Raw genomic sequence first — 19,150 nt, forward strand, 5'->3', positions numbered from 1 at the left:
TCCTTCTCCCTTTGCAGAAGTAAAAACACTCTTTTTCTCTTATTTTTTATTTATTTTTTTATTATGAATAATTTTATCCAAAATTTTAATATTTAAATAAAAAACAATTTTAAAATTTGATTTTAAATTTTAAAAATAATTTTATATTAAAAAAATCTAAAAATAAAAAAAAATTAGCCTATACCTTAAAAGATTAAAATTACACTTGACCTATAAATCGAACCTTGATGCATATATCATATGTAGATGGATTGCGGCTAATATAATAGTTAGTCATATATACTTGTTTAAGTAAATAATTGCGATATAACCGAATATTTTTCTTTTATTTTTCTCATTATTTACAATAGGCACTACCAAAGACAAATAAAGACGACAGATCTTCCTCCAGCATAAGTCCCCTCTTCTTTGATGGATACGTACACTACAACAACTTTAATTTGGTAATTAAATATAATGCTGCCTATACTTAAGATTAAGATTTGATTAAGAATTTGGTTCTGGGACTGGCGATCATTTTAAGTGACACGTGTCCAACACAAGATGATCATGAGGAATTACAATTAATAAAATGATTCTATACATGTTACATGAACGAACCAATAGACTAGATTTTTGGCAGCAAAAGAATGCACTTGGGTCCATAATCTATAATTTATTTGCCCCCTACCGAAATATGCTTACAGTATTAAGCACTTAGAAACATCATTCTCTTGCAAGCTTCTTTGATAAATTTATATTTGCGAGAAGGTGACTCCTTTCAACTCCAATATTTGTAAGGGGATTCATATCTCATTTACATGGGGTCATGGACTAATATAATTTAGGAAGAGTTTCTAGTATGAAAAGTCCTTTAATTTATTGGAACTAGTAAATTGTTCCGTGCGATGCATAATTTAATGAAAATTATTTATTAAAAAAAGTTTTTATATTAATAACATATGTATGAGTGTTCTATAATAAATTGAATTATTCAGTGAGATTGACCACAATTTTAAGATTCTGATTTTTATTTTGTAATTTTGACTTTTGTTGATAGTTTTAATATCTTTTAGCAAGTTAAATGATGAAGTTATTGTTTAAAATAAAAAAAAAAAGACAATAAAAAAAATTTAATCAAGCTAATTTGATGATGGTATTAAAAAAATTGTTTTAGTGTAGTAAAACAAATTGAAGGAAGGCAATATTTATAATGTGAACAACCATAATGACTTTCACAAAAAAATCAATAATAACGAAGAAGAATGTAAAGATAATCATGGTGTACAATTAAGATGATTGGTTGAAAGAAAATCAAGATAGATAATTAGAATTATAAATAATGATATTGTATAAAAAAAATCAAGTAGAATATACGAATTAAGTGACACATGTAACCAAATATGAAAACAAAGAAATAATGATGTGAATAGTAAAGTAGATAAAGAATTGAGTACTATGTACTGTTATAGAATAGTGAAAAAAGAATAAAAATGTATGATTCAGAGAAAGGTTAAACTATCGAGTGGAGCACAAATTCATTAAAATAAATTAGTATAAAATAAGTGTTAAAACATTGATTGAACTGTTTTATGTGTAAAATGAATGAAAAGTCACTGAAACTAATCCAATACTTTGAAGTAACAACTAAATATATAATTGTGATTAATACTACAAAAATTATATACGACATGAAAGTATTAAATTGTGTTTAAGAATAAAAATTTGAGTTATCATAGCAAGTTCAATATTAATGGATATATGATTTGGGTGCATTGAGTTATAATAATTCGCTTTATATTTAGGTATACAAGATGATACATGTATACAAATAGTTATGTATTTATTGAAGAAATCTAGTAAAAACATATTATGAGGATTATATGATTTTTCAATAGTATATAAATTACCGTTACATATGATATAAGAGAAATTTTAAAGCTGGTGGTGATTAAGCTGACTTGATTACATGAGTATGATTTAATTCAAAATTTTATCGGTTAAAAAATTATTATATCACTGCATAGAGTCATCTAATAATTAGAATGCACCAATTTTGTAGTAGGAATTTGGATACCAGGTAAGAATACAATAAAAACTATGTATAAAGCATTTGAGAAAAAAAAATTAATAAAGAAGAAAATAATGAGCATGATAATTAGACTAATGTATTCAAATAAATATATTCATTACATATATAAATAGAAAAAATAATGAGAAATAAAAACAAATTAACTGCATAATGAATAACCAAAAAGGTCTATAGTGTTTGATCGAAGAGAAAATCCTAATAAATACTAAATACTTAAAACTTCTAAATTCATTGAACTTTTATTATTAATAGGGACGTCAAATTTGACCTTGCTCCTTTTGACTATGTCATGTTAAAGATAAAATCTGCGCCTTCTCTTGATAAGAAAAACTTCTGATGATGTAGAACCCTCCAACGAAGTTCCATTGTGAAAGAAGGTCCAACCTTTTGACATACATTGACATAAGAAATCTCATTTGATTTTGTATATTATAAGCCAATTGAATATAAGAGGGAAAGATATTAAGACCTTTTGGTGAATTGAAAATAGATTCCCGACAACAACAATAAGATTCTGTCTTTTTTGCATGAACAACTACATACCAAACAAAGACGCATATGCATAATAACAATAATATTTCAAATATTACCAAAATTAGAAGATATACATTAGATCAAATAATAAGAAACATACATAACTCGTCATCGCAAATCATTACGAATCTGTGATTGAAGCAGATCTCCTACAAAACTTTGTGCCGCCGCCTGATAGTGGGGTGTGTCTCAAAAAAGTGAACAGAGAAGACCAATAAGAACTAAAGAAGAAGAGAATAAGTGAACGGAAGACGGAAAAATAATGGAGAGAATCCTGTTTTAATTTTGAGGAGGAAGAGAAAAAATTGGAAACAGAGAATGGAGAGATCTCCTTTTTTAATTTTGAATTTGAATTCAAAATTAAAAAAGCTAAAATTTCAGGGAAGTATGTACATGTGAAGTAAGCTTAAAAATAGAAAAGAAAAATTTGACACGGTCATGAAATGTGAAGTGTAATGAAAATGATTTCATATAGAAGTGGTATGGTAATAAATGTTATGATGTGAAGTGTAATGAAAATAGTTTCATGTAGGAGTGGTATGGTAATAAAGGTCATAATGAGTGAAAAGTAAAAACATTGATATTTTGATAGAAACTCAGAATGAATATAAGGGATGACACATTGGAATTCCACTACAAGAATAACCTTCTTTTCAATGTATGTTATAGGATTTCAATCTTCTATGTACGGACTGGTGACAGATTTATGTTTTGTTTTTAGTGAGCAGTAAAATTACCAAAATGTATGTCTACTAGGATTTAGAAAGACAAAAAAGGCTGCCAATATCACACGTGTTGGTTGCTGGCAGGGGCGTAGGTACATATAAGTAAAGGGGGTAATGGCCCCCCAAAATTTTAGTTTTTATTAAAAAAAAATAGTCTAGTCCCCCCTTTCTTTATTTTTCAGCCCCCCTCTCTTTTTGTTCCATAACTTTTTCAGCCCCTCTTTTAATTCCTACAAAAAACCTAGCCCAATAGCCCATTTTCTATCCCCTTTTTTTATTTCCCAGCGTACAACCAGTCTCCCCCTCTCCCCCTTCCCACCTTCACTTTCTAAAATTTTAGGTAACAACTTTTCCTATTCTTCTTCTTCTTTATCTCTTTAATCTTCTTATCTTTTACGGTTTTACCTCTTTGACTCTTTTTTTTTTTGTTTTTGTTGTAGATTAAAAAAAAGATAGTAATTCAACAAGTGATTCTTCACTCCTCTTTCTCAAAAAGGTTATATTTTTATTCTTTTTTATATATTTAGTTATTTACTTAATTAGTTAATTTATTATTATTTGTTAATTAAGTTTATGTTATTATATGTTAATTTGTATATTTAATTTTTTTATTAGTTAACTATTTAATTATAATTTTATATTATTTATACTAGGATGTTAGTATTATTGTTCTGAATTTTAATATTTTATTATAAATTGAAATATAATTTTTATATTTTATAAAGATTTAGACCGTAATTTATACTTTTTGCTAAATATATTTTTAATTATAGGAACTTATTTGGCCATTTGAATTATGAGTAAGTTCAGTCACCAAAAAAGAATTATGAGTAAGTTCAAAATCATTGATACATTTTTTAAAAGAAAAGATCAAGAGAATGAAGATGCTTCTACTATTACTACTCCAATACTTGAGGGGTCATCAAATTTCATTACTTCAAGTTCTCCATTGAATAGCTCAAAGCGTCCACGACTTCTTCCAAATCAACTGGATGTTTTTCGTTTGGAAAGAGATCCTAGAATGCGACCAATGATTTGGAAGTTTTCTCCAAATAAAAGAGATGAAATCCGTCGGGCTTATATTAAAGTTGGGCCAAATCAACAAATTCTTGATAATTATCCATTTTCTGGTGATAAAAGTCATTGTCTCTTTCAAGCTTCATGATTTAAATTGTTCCCATCTTGGTTAGAATATTCTATAGAAGATGATGCTATATATTGTTTTTCGTGTTTTCTTTTTGCTAAGGAACCTTCAATCAATACAGGTTCAAATGCTTTTATTGAGAATGGTTTCAGAAATTGGAAGAAAGTAAATAGTGGAAAAGAATGTGCTCTTTTGAATCACATTGGCAAAGGTCCCAACTCATTCCATCATAAGGCGCTGAAATCATGTGATGATTTAATAAAACAATCACAACATATTGACAGACTTCTTCATAAGCAAACATCATAAGAGATTGAAAAGAATCAAATTCGACTAGGAGCATCTATAGATTGCATTAGATGGTTGACATTTTAAGGTTGTGCATACAGAGGATATGATGAAAGCCAAAGTTCAAGCAACAGAGGTAACTTTTTGGAAATGTTGAAATTTTTTGGATCTTACAATGAAAGAGTGAAAAAGAATGTTTTGGAAAATGCTCCAAAAAATGCTAAGTATACTTCAAATGATGTTTAAAACGAAATTCTACATATTCTTGCTACTAAGGTGAGAAATTCAATTAGAGAAGAGATTGGAGATGCCAAATTTTGTATTATTGTTGATGAAGCTAGAGATGAATCTAAAAAGAAGCAAATGACCATTGTTTTGAGGTTTGTTACTCTAGATGGTTTTGTTAAAGAGAGATTCTTTGATCTTGTGCATGTCACTGATACTTGTGCAACAACTTTAAAGAAAGAATTGATTTCTGTCCTTTCTCATTATAATCTCCAAGTTGAAAATATTAGGGGTCAAGGGTATGATGGTGCTAGCAACATGTGGGGTGAGTGGAATGGTTTGCAAGCTTTGTTTCTTAAAGATTCTCCACAAGCATACTATGTACATTGTTTTGCTCATAGGTTACAATTAGCATTGGTAGCAGCTTCAAGAGAGGTACTTCAAATTCATGAATTTTTTACTCAATTAAACTCTATTGTCACTATTGTTAGTACTCCTTCAAAAAGACATGATCAATTACAAGAAGCTCAAGCAATTCAAAATGCAAACTTGGTTGCTCAAAATGAATTAGAAACAGGCAAATGTGTCAATCAAATAAGCACTTTACAAAGAGCTGGGGATACTCGATGGAGCTCTCACTTTAATTCTATTTGCAGTTTGGTAAAAATATATACTGCTACCAACATTGTTCTCAATAATATCATTAAAGACGGGACAACTTATGCACAAAGAGGTGAGACTTATGGTGTTAGTAAAATATTATTGTCATTTGAATTTGTTTTCACTTTGCACTTGATGAAAGAGATTATGGGAATCACTAATGTTCTTTGCCAAGCACTGCAACAACAATCTCAAGATATTCTTAATGCAATGCATATTGTTTCTACATCAAAGTTACTTCTTCAACAATTAAGAGATGGTGGATGGTACCATTTTTTTGCAAATGTTAAATATTTTTGTGAAAAACATGAAATTGAAGTCCCTAATATGAGTGCACAATATGTTTTTGAAAGAGGTCGATCTCGTCAACCAAGTGTGACAGTTGAGCATCATTATCGAATAGATGTATTCTTGGCAATAATTGACTCTCAAATACCAGAGTTGAATAGTAGATTTAATGAGCAAACAATAGAGCTTTTGACTTTGAGTTGTGCTTTGGATCCTAAGGATAATTTCAAATCATTTAATATTGAAGAAATTAGCAAGTTAGCAAAGAGGTTTTATCCTCTTGACTTTCCTTCTAATGAGCTAAATATTTTGAAATCTCAGTTGCAACATTATCAACATGATATACCAAATCATTTGAAAGGCATTGGTACACTTTCTGAATTGTGCAACAAGTTGCAAGAAACGGAAAAAATCAAGAACTTATCACATGGTTGATAGATTAATATGTCTTGTTTTGACTCTACCAGTATCTACAGCAACAACAGAAAGAGCTTTTTCAACAATGAAAATTATTAAGACAAGACTCCGAAGTAAGATGGCTGATGAATTTCTTGCAGACAATTTGGTCATCTATATAGAAAAAGAATTAGCAGCTATTTTCGACACAAATTCAATTATAGATGATTTTGAAAATAGAAAAAAACGTCGAATAGCCTTTTCATGATACAAAACTGTAAGTGGTCATTTTTATATATTATTGTCTTACTTTGATTGAGATTATATATTTATTTTTTTAATTTTATCAATAGAAATAGTAATATAAAATATTTGTAGAAAATTATTAAACACCGCCCCCCTAAATAGCTAGCCTAGCTCCGCCCCTGGTTGCTGGCTTTAGTTGCAACATGAGTAGATTAAATTAGGGGTGTACATGGGCCGGGTCACACCGGATTTGGCTTAACCCAGACTCGGTCTGAAATATAGACCGGACCTAATTTTTAGACCCTAACCCGCTTCTAGACCCGATGAAACCTATGCACCTTCGGGTCGGGTAAAAATCGGGTGAAAATCGGATCTTTAGCATGTAAAAATTACCTAATCTCCAACCATTATTTCACAATTCACATAGTAAAATTCACTTAAAAAAATATAACAGGAACTAACTATTCTCTAAAATTAAAGTATAACCATAATCAATACTAATATTGTCTAATAATACCAAAATTTAAATCAATACAAATAACACAATATTATGCATTAGTCTAAAGTCTTATGCATTTTAAACATAAAACATTAACTTATAATCTTATAATGACTAATAACACAAAATATTAAGGTTTATAATATTTAAATTTCACATAAGAATAGCCATCATCCATCACTAATAACACAAAATATTAATTGTGTATGATGACCGGGCCACCGGACCGAGTTCGGGTGACCCGAACTATGGCCCGGACCCGACCCGAAATAATGACCGGATCTATTTTTGAGACCCTTACCTGACCCTAAACTTGATGAAATCATACTAAATTAGCCCCTAAAGTATTTAGGGTCGGACCAGATCTTCGGATCGAGCCGGACCATGTACACCCCTAGATTGAATCATAAAATGGTTTGAATGGCTTCATAGGTAGCCGTGGTAGGAATAGTGAATGGCCTTATAATTTTGACTTTTGACTTTATAATGTTTGGGAGTAGAAATGAGGTCATATTATAGGTTGATTTGTTTATTGCAAGAGTTTAATCATGATAAAATCCAATAACAAAAAAAAGCCCATGGTAAAAGCCAAAAAAAAAATAAAAAAAACAGAAATGATGATAATTAGTAAGAATTTATAACACAGACAAAATAATAAATTACTCCATAATTCATTTATTTTGTATTTAAGATGTTATTTAAACAATATAGATCATATATAATATCTGAGTACAAAAATTTTTTTTGATGGTATAAAGTTGTTATGTATATTCACAACTAAACTAAAATATATTTTTTAATTTTTAAAAATAGTTTATAAAAATTATTCTTTTTAAAATTATAATATTTATATTTGATAAATTAAATTAAAAATAATTTTTAATAAGTACAAATAATATTAATTATGTTTGGTAAAATAGTTGTTAAAATTTAAAAATATTATAATAGATATAAATTTAAAAGTTAAATTTTAAAATTAATTAATGTATAATTTTATATTAAATTTTTTAATTTTGATAAGTATAAATCAATTTTAAAAAATTTTACCATATATATTTTCAAAAGTATTCTTATTTTTTAAAAGTTGTAAGTATAAAAATATAATATTTTTTATTTATTAAATATAAAATTAAGAGCTTGTGATTTTGAAGAGTAAAAATACCTTTTTAAAAATATTTATCGAAACAAACCGAAGTCTCATGTAAATTGAAAAATCTTTTTACAATTCCTTGCACTAAAAAATTATTTTTTAAATAAAGGAATAAAGTTGTGTGACAGTTTTCTTTACTAGTATCATATAATATATATTTTATCTTTATTTTTTATGATTTTAAATTTTATTTTATTTTAAATTTAAAATTTAAAACAGTAAAATAACTAATTATTTTTAATAGTCGTTTAATATTTTAAATTATTATAAAATTATTATATAATTAGTTTTAGCAAAAAATAATAATATTCTATTCGAATTAAGATAATTATTTATTTTATTAAATTAAAATACTAAGCGAGTAGTATATTATTAAATTTACTAATAAAATCTGGCGTCTAGTAATATTTTTCGAGATCTAACATCGATGACATGTCATCATGTCATGTTTTTCTATGCTTTTTTATATAAGAAATTGATAATTAGTGCTTAAATATTGCATTCTTTTATGCTTAAATGGTATATTTCCTTGATCTTTTAATTTTATAAATTTGGTAGGAAATAAGAAGAAAAAGAAGCACAAAATAAGCTAAAAAGGAGAAAAAAAAGAACTTTGGAGCACACTTTGAAGTTGGAACACACTTTGGAGCCTTAGGCCACGCTTTTAAAAGCGTGGCCCATGACCAAATCAAGGAAGTATGAACAATCAGCACACAAAGCTCAGTTCACTAAGTGAACTTAGCTTTGCCGTACAAGAAAAATGTGCTTGGAGGCAAGAAATTTCGCTAAGTTAAAATCTGGGCGTTTACAGCATGACCATGCCTTCTTCAAAGAGCAATAACCTGAGCTACAGACGTCCAATTGATGTGCTTTCAGTTGCGTTGGAAAGCTGACATTTACAGCTTTCCAACGATGTATCATAGTCCATATTTGGCACGAAATTGAGGCACAAGTGAACTGCATCTTTAAGGGCAAAAAATAAGCAAAAAAATCAGCCAATGCTTCCACCAAGGCTCGAAGGGGGAGACACAAGGAAAACAAGGAAAGCAAGAAAAGAGTGCTCAGATCACTTTTCCAACTTAGCTTTTTCGGGCTCCTCCCCAAAGAAAATCAAAGTGCAACATTTGAAAAAGGCCTCCACCAAAGTTCGAACCCAAGACCCCACACTCAAGCAAGGCGCTACACATTCCAACTGAGCACTACTTCCCCCATCTCCCCACATTTTGGCACGCCCAAAGGCACCAAGGAGCAAGCATGATGCGCAACAATTTGGCACACCAAGGGGCTGGGACGCACAAGTTGACACGGACAGCAACATTGGGGTGCTCAGTTTGGTTTTCCAACTGAGCCGTCCCTGGGAGGTGCAATATTGGGCCAAAATTCAACCAAAATTTCAATTAAATTCAATTCTTCACCAAATTGAATCAAGGCCAACAAACCTATTTCTCTTCAAATCTAAAGCAAGCAAAGCCCACATCATCACTCAAAGGCACAAGAACAAGCTAGAATTAGGATTTTCATTTAATTTGTTTTTCATTTCAATTTCATTTTATTTTGTAAAGCCTATATAAGGCATCATTTTCATCTTTGTAAAGGAGCTCAATGGTATGGAGGCTGGCTCCAATAGGGAGTTTGGCACTCTTTAGTTTTCATTTTGCTCTCTCTCTCTTTAGTTTTCCATTCTGTTTTGAATTTTGGATCAAGAATTGAAGGAATTCTGTTTCACTTGATCTGAAATCTCTTATTCCTCTTCTGCATAAAATCTGAGTTTCTTTGATTGCTTTCATCTTTCTTTTCTTCTGCAATTTACTTTTATATTTTCATTTTGCAATTGTTCTTGTTGGATCAAGGAAGGATTTGAGATCTAGACTTGTTTTCTAGTCTCTTCCACTCCTGAGATCTTGAACCACTTTTAAATTGCTGCAAATTAAGCACTGCTTTTCTGTTTTGAATTCTTCAAGCAATTTTCCTTTTCTGTTTAGATCTGTTGCATGATTTTGCACCTTTTACTTCTCTGTTTGATTGCTATTTACACTTTCCTGTTAAATTTTAATTTCCAGCACCCACTCCCCTTTATATTTCATGCAATTTACATTTCTTGTCATTTAAGATTCTTGCAATTTACATTTCTTGCTCTTTAAGTTTCTGTCCAATTTACTTTCTGCACTTTAATTCCTCTTGTCATTTACTTTCTGTTGTTTCAACTGTCACTCAAATCACTCAATGTTAGCTTGACTAAACTAATCACCCACTAAAGTTGCTTGATCCATCAATCCCTGTGGGATCGACCTCACTCTAAGTGAGTTTTACTACTTGATACGACCCGGTACACTTGCCGGTTAGTTTTTGTTGTTTTGGAAATTCATTTTTCCACAAAAATACCATCAAACATTGTGAAGTAATATCTTTTTACTAATTAGAATAAGAGAAGAATAAAGTATAATTCCTTCCATAATTTTTGACTCTTTGTTAATCTTTAGAGTATGGTTTAATTATCAAACTCTAATTTATTACCATAATCCTAATGAACTAATAAATGACTCCAATAACTCATTTCTTTATTCATTCAATTTGTTTGGATAAGATTTTATTTAATTCAATCATTATAATCATATAAGTATATAACTCAAAATTTATCAAAAATGGACGGATTTGTTATTGACTAATAATTAATTTTACAAGTATTTAAATCATATCCAATATGTATTCAATTAGTACCCTAAAGTATTATATGTCTGAAATCAAAGTATAATAAATACTTTGTTAATTGTCATGATAGTCTCAGATTAAAAAAAAATTTATATACTATGTTTATCATGAGAATATTCTATTGATAAATATGTGATAAACAAAAATTCTCAAAATGAATTAATTTAATATATATATATATATGTAACACCCTAACTACCAAAGCTCACACTTCCGGCTGCGCGACTCTGATAGTTCGGACATTACGACGACTTTATATTATTTAATACTAAAATATGAGCCTGTTTAAAACTTTAAATCGCAATACCGATCCAAAAATACTTTCATCCGATATCATACATCCATAAATACCATACAACTTACAAAACTCATAAAGAGTACATCCATATATATACATACATATATATAAGTAATATTACAACCATAATCCAATACAATTCCTATCCCTCTTACAGATTATATCAAGATAAAGGCGAGGGTACAATAAACCATAGCTAAAACAATACAGAGCATCACAACAATTAAATAAGCTCTTCGTAACTTCTGCGCCCATATCCTGAAAGGGGAAAAATGTAGGGGGGTGAGAACATCATCCTCGAAAGGGTTCTCAGTAGAGGGTTTTTGGGAATTACTGTAATAGGATACGTGAAGATAACCGCACCAGTGATTCATAACCGTCTTATGCCTCTTTTCAAAAACAACGGTTTACAATAGAAGTAAAGTCGGAAATATTTTCTGAAAGAGGAACCATTCAATTCTCAAAAACTCAAAAGCCTTTCAAAACGGTTTATTTATACTGAAACAAAATAGGCTTTCATATTTTATTCCAAATCAGAAACATAAAACCGAAATCAACCATCGGTTCATCTCATTCCAACCACGGCCCTAGGCCCAAACAATCCAACAATCAACCAATCACCACAGTCCAACAGAATCCCAGTAGCAAACACAAATAGGAAGTTCAAGCACAAACAAACAGTTATTACAAGTAGAACAGTTAGCAATTAATCACATAGGCAAACCAAGTATAATATGCACACCCAACCAATGTCACACAAATGCATATGATGCATGCCTGTCCCTAGTGGCTGATGATATCATCTGTCGGTTACCAAGCCAACCCGACGTGTCCGGTAGCTAACCCGGACACAGTCTCCCTGTTGCGCTTTATTATCATTAGAGGGTATCTGCGCCCTGTCGCCATTAGAGGGTATCTGCGCCCTGTCGCCATTAGAGGGTATCTGCGCCCTGTCGCCATTAGAGGGTATCGGTGCCCTGTCACCCTTACAACCAGAGAGAAAACACAAGCATACTCGCATACAACATTCATCTCAGCCATCCGACTTAAGTTCACAATTCATTCAATTGCATACATGCATTTATACTCAACCATGGATCACCATCCATCTCAGCCATCCGGTTCACGGTTCAATTCAGAACCAGCCAATTTATCAATAAATATAGCCCTTCGGCTTAAGTTCATAATTCATAATCAGTCATACGGCTCACAACTCATTCGGCAATCAGCCATAGTTCAATAGCATACACGGCCATTCCGGCTCACAACAAAACAACACTTCCACCATTCAACATCATCAAATTCATAAAACCGGCATTTAAGCCATAAATCACTTTTCTCAAGCCATTTCACTTTGAAATCAAATTTCAACTCTTTTTAGCCTTGGCCTTAAAGATCTCATTTCTCAAATCATCTCAGGCTCATAAGCCAAATTTACTCAAAGTGAGTTCCCTTTTTAAAACAAAGCCACTCTCGGCATTCTCTTTCCAAAACTTCCAAAACCATGGCAAGTTAAGGATTTATTTCCAAGTATTCAAAACCACCCATCCAATAATGGGATTTTATAACAAAATCTTCTCGGCAGAGTCCCAAGCCTTTAGGGAAGGTCAACCTATATCAATTCATTTAAATTCATTGAAACTCTTAAAATTATGGATTATCGGTTCAAGTAAATAAAACTGAATTTATTATGAAACCGACCATACAAAATCACAAGTTCCAACCTGGTCCAAAAATCAACTCATTTGAAAAGGAACCGGTTCATTTGAATCAAACCACTTTCAGGTTTCTTTTTGGAACCCATTTTTCTAACTCCCAAAATGCCTCAAACTTGATTACTCAATCAAAAGTCTAAATTCCTTTAAAATCACTAAAAGCTCCTTTTTATATTGAAATCAATATTAGAGCATCATTCTTTCCTTCAGTGATTCAAACTGTACAAATAGTTCGTTTCTAAATAAGCCGCACTCAACGCGTAAGGTTCATTAAATAAATTAAGCTTGAAAATATAAATATTCTCTTTATAAATCACATAATACAATTTCTCAAATCCAGCCCTTTTTAAATAACTTTTCAAACACGACTAGGATTTTGCAGAAATTTCGGCAACACCTCCCCTAAAACTTGGACTTTTGCCACCCGGTTCGGGTCCCAACTAAACCGTTTCTCATTCCTTTTCAACAGCTCAAAACCAGAAATCAATTCAAAAGCAAGCTAAATCCAATAGTCGCCTCAGTGGCATATCTCAAGAAAACCATTTCAAAATCAGATCAATATCAACCGATTTAACTCATTTCCAAAACTTTAAGGAAACAGTTCAGTAACAAATCATTTGTCCAAGATCAAGTCAATTAAAGTAAACCAGGCTGAATTCAAAAGTGCATTCGACTTTTCACATCATCAAATAATTGACTCAAATCAAATCAATCCTCAACGGATTAAACTCAGAATTCAAATCTTTAAAGAATCACTTCAAAATATTACATTTCACAAAGTCGCACGACAATTCAGCCAAACCAACATCCATAATCATTCGAGTCAATCAAATAATACATAAGGCAGATACAATCACCAAATACACATTTTCTCACATCAGTATCCATATGTAATAATTCCAATAATAAACTATAGTTTTCGGAAAGCGCCCCTACCTCAAAACGCAATTCCATAATCCAAACGTCTCATAGAGTCCTTTCCGCCTCATCCCGAACTGACGGCAACCAAAACCTCGGCTCCCAGTCACGTTCGCAATGACCATAGCAACACTAATCGCAACATACAATAATCAGGACTCGACCCCACGTTATCAAAACTCGTATTCATTAACCATACACAACAAAATACTAACGCGAGGCTCTTCGAAATATACTTACTTACTGAGACTAAGAAAGGACGGCTGAACCGAAACAGCGGCGGTCTCCGGGCCGGCTCGGCAGCAGCCCGGCAGCCACCTCAAGCGGCTGCGGCGACAAATTTCGATCACGACATCTGAAACCAACACGCAGCGACTATAGTATTCCCGGAATTCAAAAAGGACAGAAACCACAATTAAAACCCTTACCGGCAACCTTTTCCGGCAACGGCAGCAGTAGCCAGAAGCTTCGGCGGTGGTCCCTAACATCACAAAACCACTCCTGGCGGTTAGAATCACAGAGATGCAGCTCCCTTCTCCGGCAGCGACACCTGCGACGGCCTGAACCCCTTTTGCCGGCGGCGGTTTGGGATTACCATCATCAGCAGCAGCGAGCTCGGATGGTGGCAGCGGCGTCCGGGTCAGATTCCAGAACCTAGAAGTGCGAGCAGATTTGGCGGCGAAAGGAGGCACGAACGACGGCAGTGCTCAAGATCTCCGGCGAGGACGCGTTCTGCCTCATCGCTCCTCTTCCTCTCGCGTGCAGTGGAAGCATCTTCGGCCAGGGTTTGATGGTGGCGACACCCTCAGCTGCGGTGACACACGTCGTCAATGGCAGCTCGACAGCGGTGGGAAGGAGCGGTGAATCCCTCTCCACGCGACGCCGACTCCAAGCTTCCTCTCTCCCTCTCGGTCTCGCGCTACCCTCTGTTCGCGATGAGGATGAGCAGCAACTGACGGCGAGGCACGGCAGTTGGACAGCGGCGCGAAGCTTCAGTGACAGCGACGACGCGACGGCGGCGGTGGAGCCCAGCACGCCGGCGCGAATCTCCTTCCTCTCCTCCTCCCTTCTCCCGCGGCCCTTTTTTTTTTCTATTTCCCTATCTTTGATTTGGCGCTGCTATGGGTTTCAGTTGTGTCTGCGTTATGTTTGCTTGTGGGTGAGTGATGATGAGGGTAAAGGAGAAAGGCAGCAGCTGCGGCTGCATGGGTTGAGGGGCTAGGGTTTTCTTTTTTAAAAAATTAGGGTTAGGGGCATTTTAGTAATTTTACATAAAATTGGGAATAATATAGTAATTGAAACCCCAAATTAAATCCAACACTATTTGTACATAGAAAATACTATTTGCTGATCAATTTCACAAATTATTTTCAATAAAATGCCTAAATCTAAAAATTAGAAATAGTATACTTAATTTTTTCATTTTCCAAAATAGCAGTAATAATATTTAAAATATTATTTATCTAATCCAAATCATATAAAAATCCTTATTATTTCATAACTATCAACCTTATACTTTAAATATAGAAAATAATCCAATAATTATAAAATTGGATAATAATCATAACTTATCTCAAATCCAATAAATCAAAACTTGCCTTAATTATCTTTAATAAAATAATCTCTGAAATTAAGGCTATAAATAACTGTATGATTTGAGACTTGATCATAATAAGACTTTTCAAAAGTTCTGGGTCTTACATCCTACCCACCTTATAAAAATTTTCGCCCTCGAAAATTGATACAGAATGAAAGAAATTCCATAACAGTTTACCCTTGAACACATTTACAGAAGAAGCAAAAATATCTCAAAATATAATCATAAATACGATTTTCAAATACTTTGATTGTCATAAGCATAAGGATGTAAAGGTAGGAGTGATTGCAAAGCAAACGTTACAAGGTAGGCTCAATGCAAAAGATAACATGGGTCAATCATGTGATAGAAAGGCAAGGCATCAAAGGCTATCAAATAGGATGGAGTTAAAACGACATGCTCAACATCCGCACACTAATCTCACATCAACCTCAAAGCTTCAACTTTCCAACTCCATCAAGCACTTTACAATCTTCATACTCGATCACAAGCCTGGCAACCGCAAACCCATTCGCAAAGAACAAAACACCCACAACTCATACGTTGCACACCTACCGCTTCAACTTCTGTATACACATATCACGCCTTAAGGAACTAACGCATCGCGCTACTACGTCTACAAGTCGCACGTGATATCAAAATAATTCTCGAGTCTACTCAGAAGGATACAAGACTTTAGAAAGGAGAGTCAAATGTCAAGGATAATACTCAAAGATTTGGGAGAATGTATCTAGGTCCAGATAAACAAGGACTCTCAAGCAATGAAGTTTGCTAGACTAAACTCAATTGGCAACTTCAAAGATGACCCTTGGATCGAAGAAGTTCAATAGGATCAATAAGAAGAAAATCATTGCATCAGTTTGAACAAATTCAAGCTGAGTCGAAGAAGTATGAGGTTCACAAAAGAGAATATCTCAAACCCAAGGCAAAGCTCACAAAACTCAAGAGCATAATTAAAAGTACTTCTGAATACATTGTTCTTAAAAGAATCGAAAACTTGCAGGAAAATCACTTCGCAGTTTAAAAGAAAAGTTAAGCAACAAGCCTCCTTCAAGAGAAAAATAAAAGCATAAACGTGGTTTTGCTTTTAATACGTTTTCATGTTGAAGTAGATCATGTAGATTTTTAAGAACAAAATGCACACAGGTTTGGCTAAGAGCAAAAATATTTCCTCAACTATTTTAGAAAGATAGTTAGGTGCACAATCTTAACCAAAAGTAGTTCAAAAGACTCGGAAGAAAATCAAATGCTTGTTCAAAAATTCACAAAGTCCATATTCAAACAAGCGTGTATAACATTTATAGCAAGGACGAAAGGGGAAGTTAAACTCTTTTTAAAAAAGAAATTCCGAGGTAAAAATTTACTTACAATCTGGTAAGGAAATAAGTGGTGCGTTACAAACAAACCGGTTTCCACTAAACAAGGAAGCTTTCCAAAACCTCATTTAAAATAGCGTATGCCAACTTTAAATTAACTTCGTCAAAATTGAACAATGGTTTCAATCTCAATCAAACAACAGAAAATAAATTTCGTTAATATCCTTCCAAAGAGAATTCAAACTTCTTTAAAAGATTCAAAGCAAGACTCCAAAAGTGTTCTTAAAATCACCATCTCAGAAGAACATTCAAGAAGTTTAAGATGTACTAAAAAGGAGTCAAGCCATACTAGAAAGGATCTTAAATTAAAATAGTCCAAACAAGATCCACTAGACATGAAACATCAAACAAGTTTTAAATTGATCCAAAAGAATACAAAAGTCATAGAAAAAGACAACTCAATCATTAGTAATTTCTTAAGGATAATTCTTTGACTAAAAACTCTTGTAGAGATAATGAGAGAATAAGCGATGCACTAATTTGAAACGAATCAAACTGACCCACATAAGGATGAGATCCACAAGAGAGGACAAACCAAGATCAATGGTAATGTTCACAAGATGTAAAAGATTAGTTAAAAACAGGGTCACGTATGACATTCATAGAGGTGAAAAGCTTAAGAAGGAACGAGTCCGTTCATAAGAAAAAAGCTATGAGTCCAACATTTTCAAAAGAACAACAATGGCATAAACCATGTAGTATGCTAAATGAGGGTCAAATCAAAATAAATTAAGTAAGGTTTATCAAATGAAACTCAACTGGGATAAAAGCGAGAAATCCCCTTTCTTTCCAGAATTTTGAAAAATACCCCAAATACACAATCAAATGAAGATGTGCGTTGGCACTATAGTAAAATTACTAGAAAGTCAAATTGTATTTGAAGTAAATGCAGTTCCGCAAACCAGTAAAAGTACAGGTGATGTATTAGAAATAAATAGTTGTTAAACTGTATAAGAAATCTCCAAAGTTCCACCTATAGATAAGTGTATATCTAGTCAACAGCAATTTTTATAAAAATCTCAAAATTAGCTGTAATCACTGTCAAATAAGAGGAAAACTGAATCAACAAGTTCTCTAAGAATGAACTCGAAACCCAGAGTTAAAAGTCACAGCACATTAAGACAAGTTCAAGACTATATCAAAGAATACTTGAATCAAGAAGAACTCAAACAGAGGAAGATAGATGCAACAAGGATCTTAAACCAGCATATGCACTTAAGGTCAAACAAGAATGCATATGGATAGAGGAATAGAGTTGAAAAATCAAACTACTTTTCAAAAAGGACTAGCAAACAAGAACTTCAAGTTAGGATATAAAAGAATAGGTCGACTCGAACAAAATTCAGGACACACAACTGAATAGCCTCGAGAAATAGTTTCCAACTTTTCCAAAACCCGCGATTTGCTTTACTCAAAACTCGGATTTCATCTATGATAAGCCATCAGTGCTTTCATATACATAATTCACTAGTATTAAGCCGGCCAAACTTAATACCAAGAATTATGCAATGCAAGACTAACAGCGTTAATCAATAGACTGTCATGTGCATAAAGCTCTAATTCTCGTCATTCGACAAGACCTAATACATGACAAACACTCAGAGTATGCAACTAAAGCATAGTCGGTCCATTCCTCAGGCTCTACAGGAAGGACTGCTCTGATACCATAATGTAACACCCTAACTACCAAAGCTCACACTTCCGGCTGCGCGACTCTGATAGTTCGGACATTACGACGACTTTATATTATTTAATACTAAAATATGAGCCTGTTTAAAACTTTAAATCGCAATACCGATCCAAAAATACTTTCATCCGATATCATACATCCATAAATACCATACAACTTACAAAACTCATAAAGCGTACATCCATATATATACATACATATATATAAGTAATATTACAACCATAATCCAATACAATTCCTATCCCTCTTATAGATTATATCAAGATAAAGGCGAGGGTACAATAAACCATAGCTAAAACAATACAGAGCATCACAACAATTAAATAAGCTCTTCGTAACTTCTGCGCCCATATCCTGAAAGGGGAAAAATGTAGGGGGGTGAGAACATCATCCTCGAAAGGGTTCTCAGTAGAGGGTTTTTGGGAATTACTGTAATAGGATACGTGAAGATAACCGCACCAGTGATTCATAACCGCCTTATGCCTCTTTTCAAAAACAACGGTTTATAATAGAAGTAAAGTCGGAAATCTTTACTGAAGAGGAACCATTCAATTCTCAAAAACTCAAAAGCCTTTCAAAACGGTTTATTTATACTGAAACAAAATAGGCTTTCATATTTCA

At 32.8% G+C, this 19,150-nt stretch overlaps 1 protein-coding gene across 1 annotated transcript; it reads left to right on the forward strand.

The window, feature by feature from the left end:
• The first annotated feature begins 5,125 nt into the window (after positions 1-5,125).
• Positions 5,126-6,370, forward strand: LOC112748236 (uncharacterized). Its single transcript, XM_025796449.1, has one exon. It carries the CDS (start codon positions 5,126-5,128, stop codon positions 6,368-6,370), a length of 1,245 nt encoding a protein of 414 aa, XP_025652234.1.
• Positions 6,371-19,150: the final 12,780 nt, after the last annotated feature.

The sequence above is a fragment of the Arachis hypogaea genome, chromosome 15 (genome assembly GCF_003086295.3).
Source record: "Arachis hypogaea cultivar Tifrunner chromosome 15, arahy.Tifrunner.gnm2.J5K5, whole genome shotgun sequence".
Classification (NCBI taxonomy): domain Eukaryota; kingdom Viridiplantae; phylum Streptophyta; class Magnoliopsida; order Fabales; family Fabaceae; genus Arachis; species Arachis hypogaea.

Bases quoted from the DNA above. Each gene is read 5' to 3' on its own strand.
- LOC112748236 (XM_025796449.1), top strand. From the start codon at position 5,126: ATGACCATTGTTTTGAGGTTTGTTACTCTAGATGGTTTTGTTAAAGAG.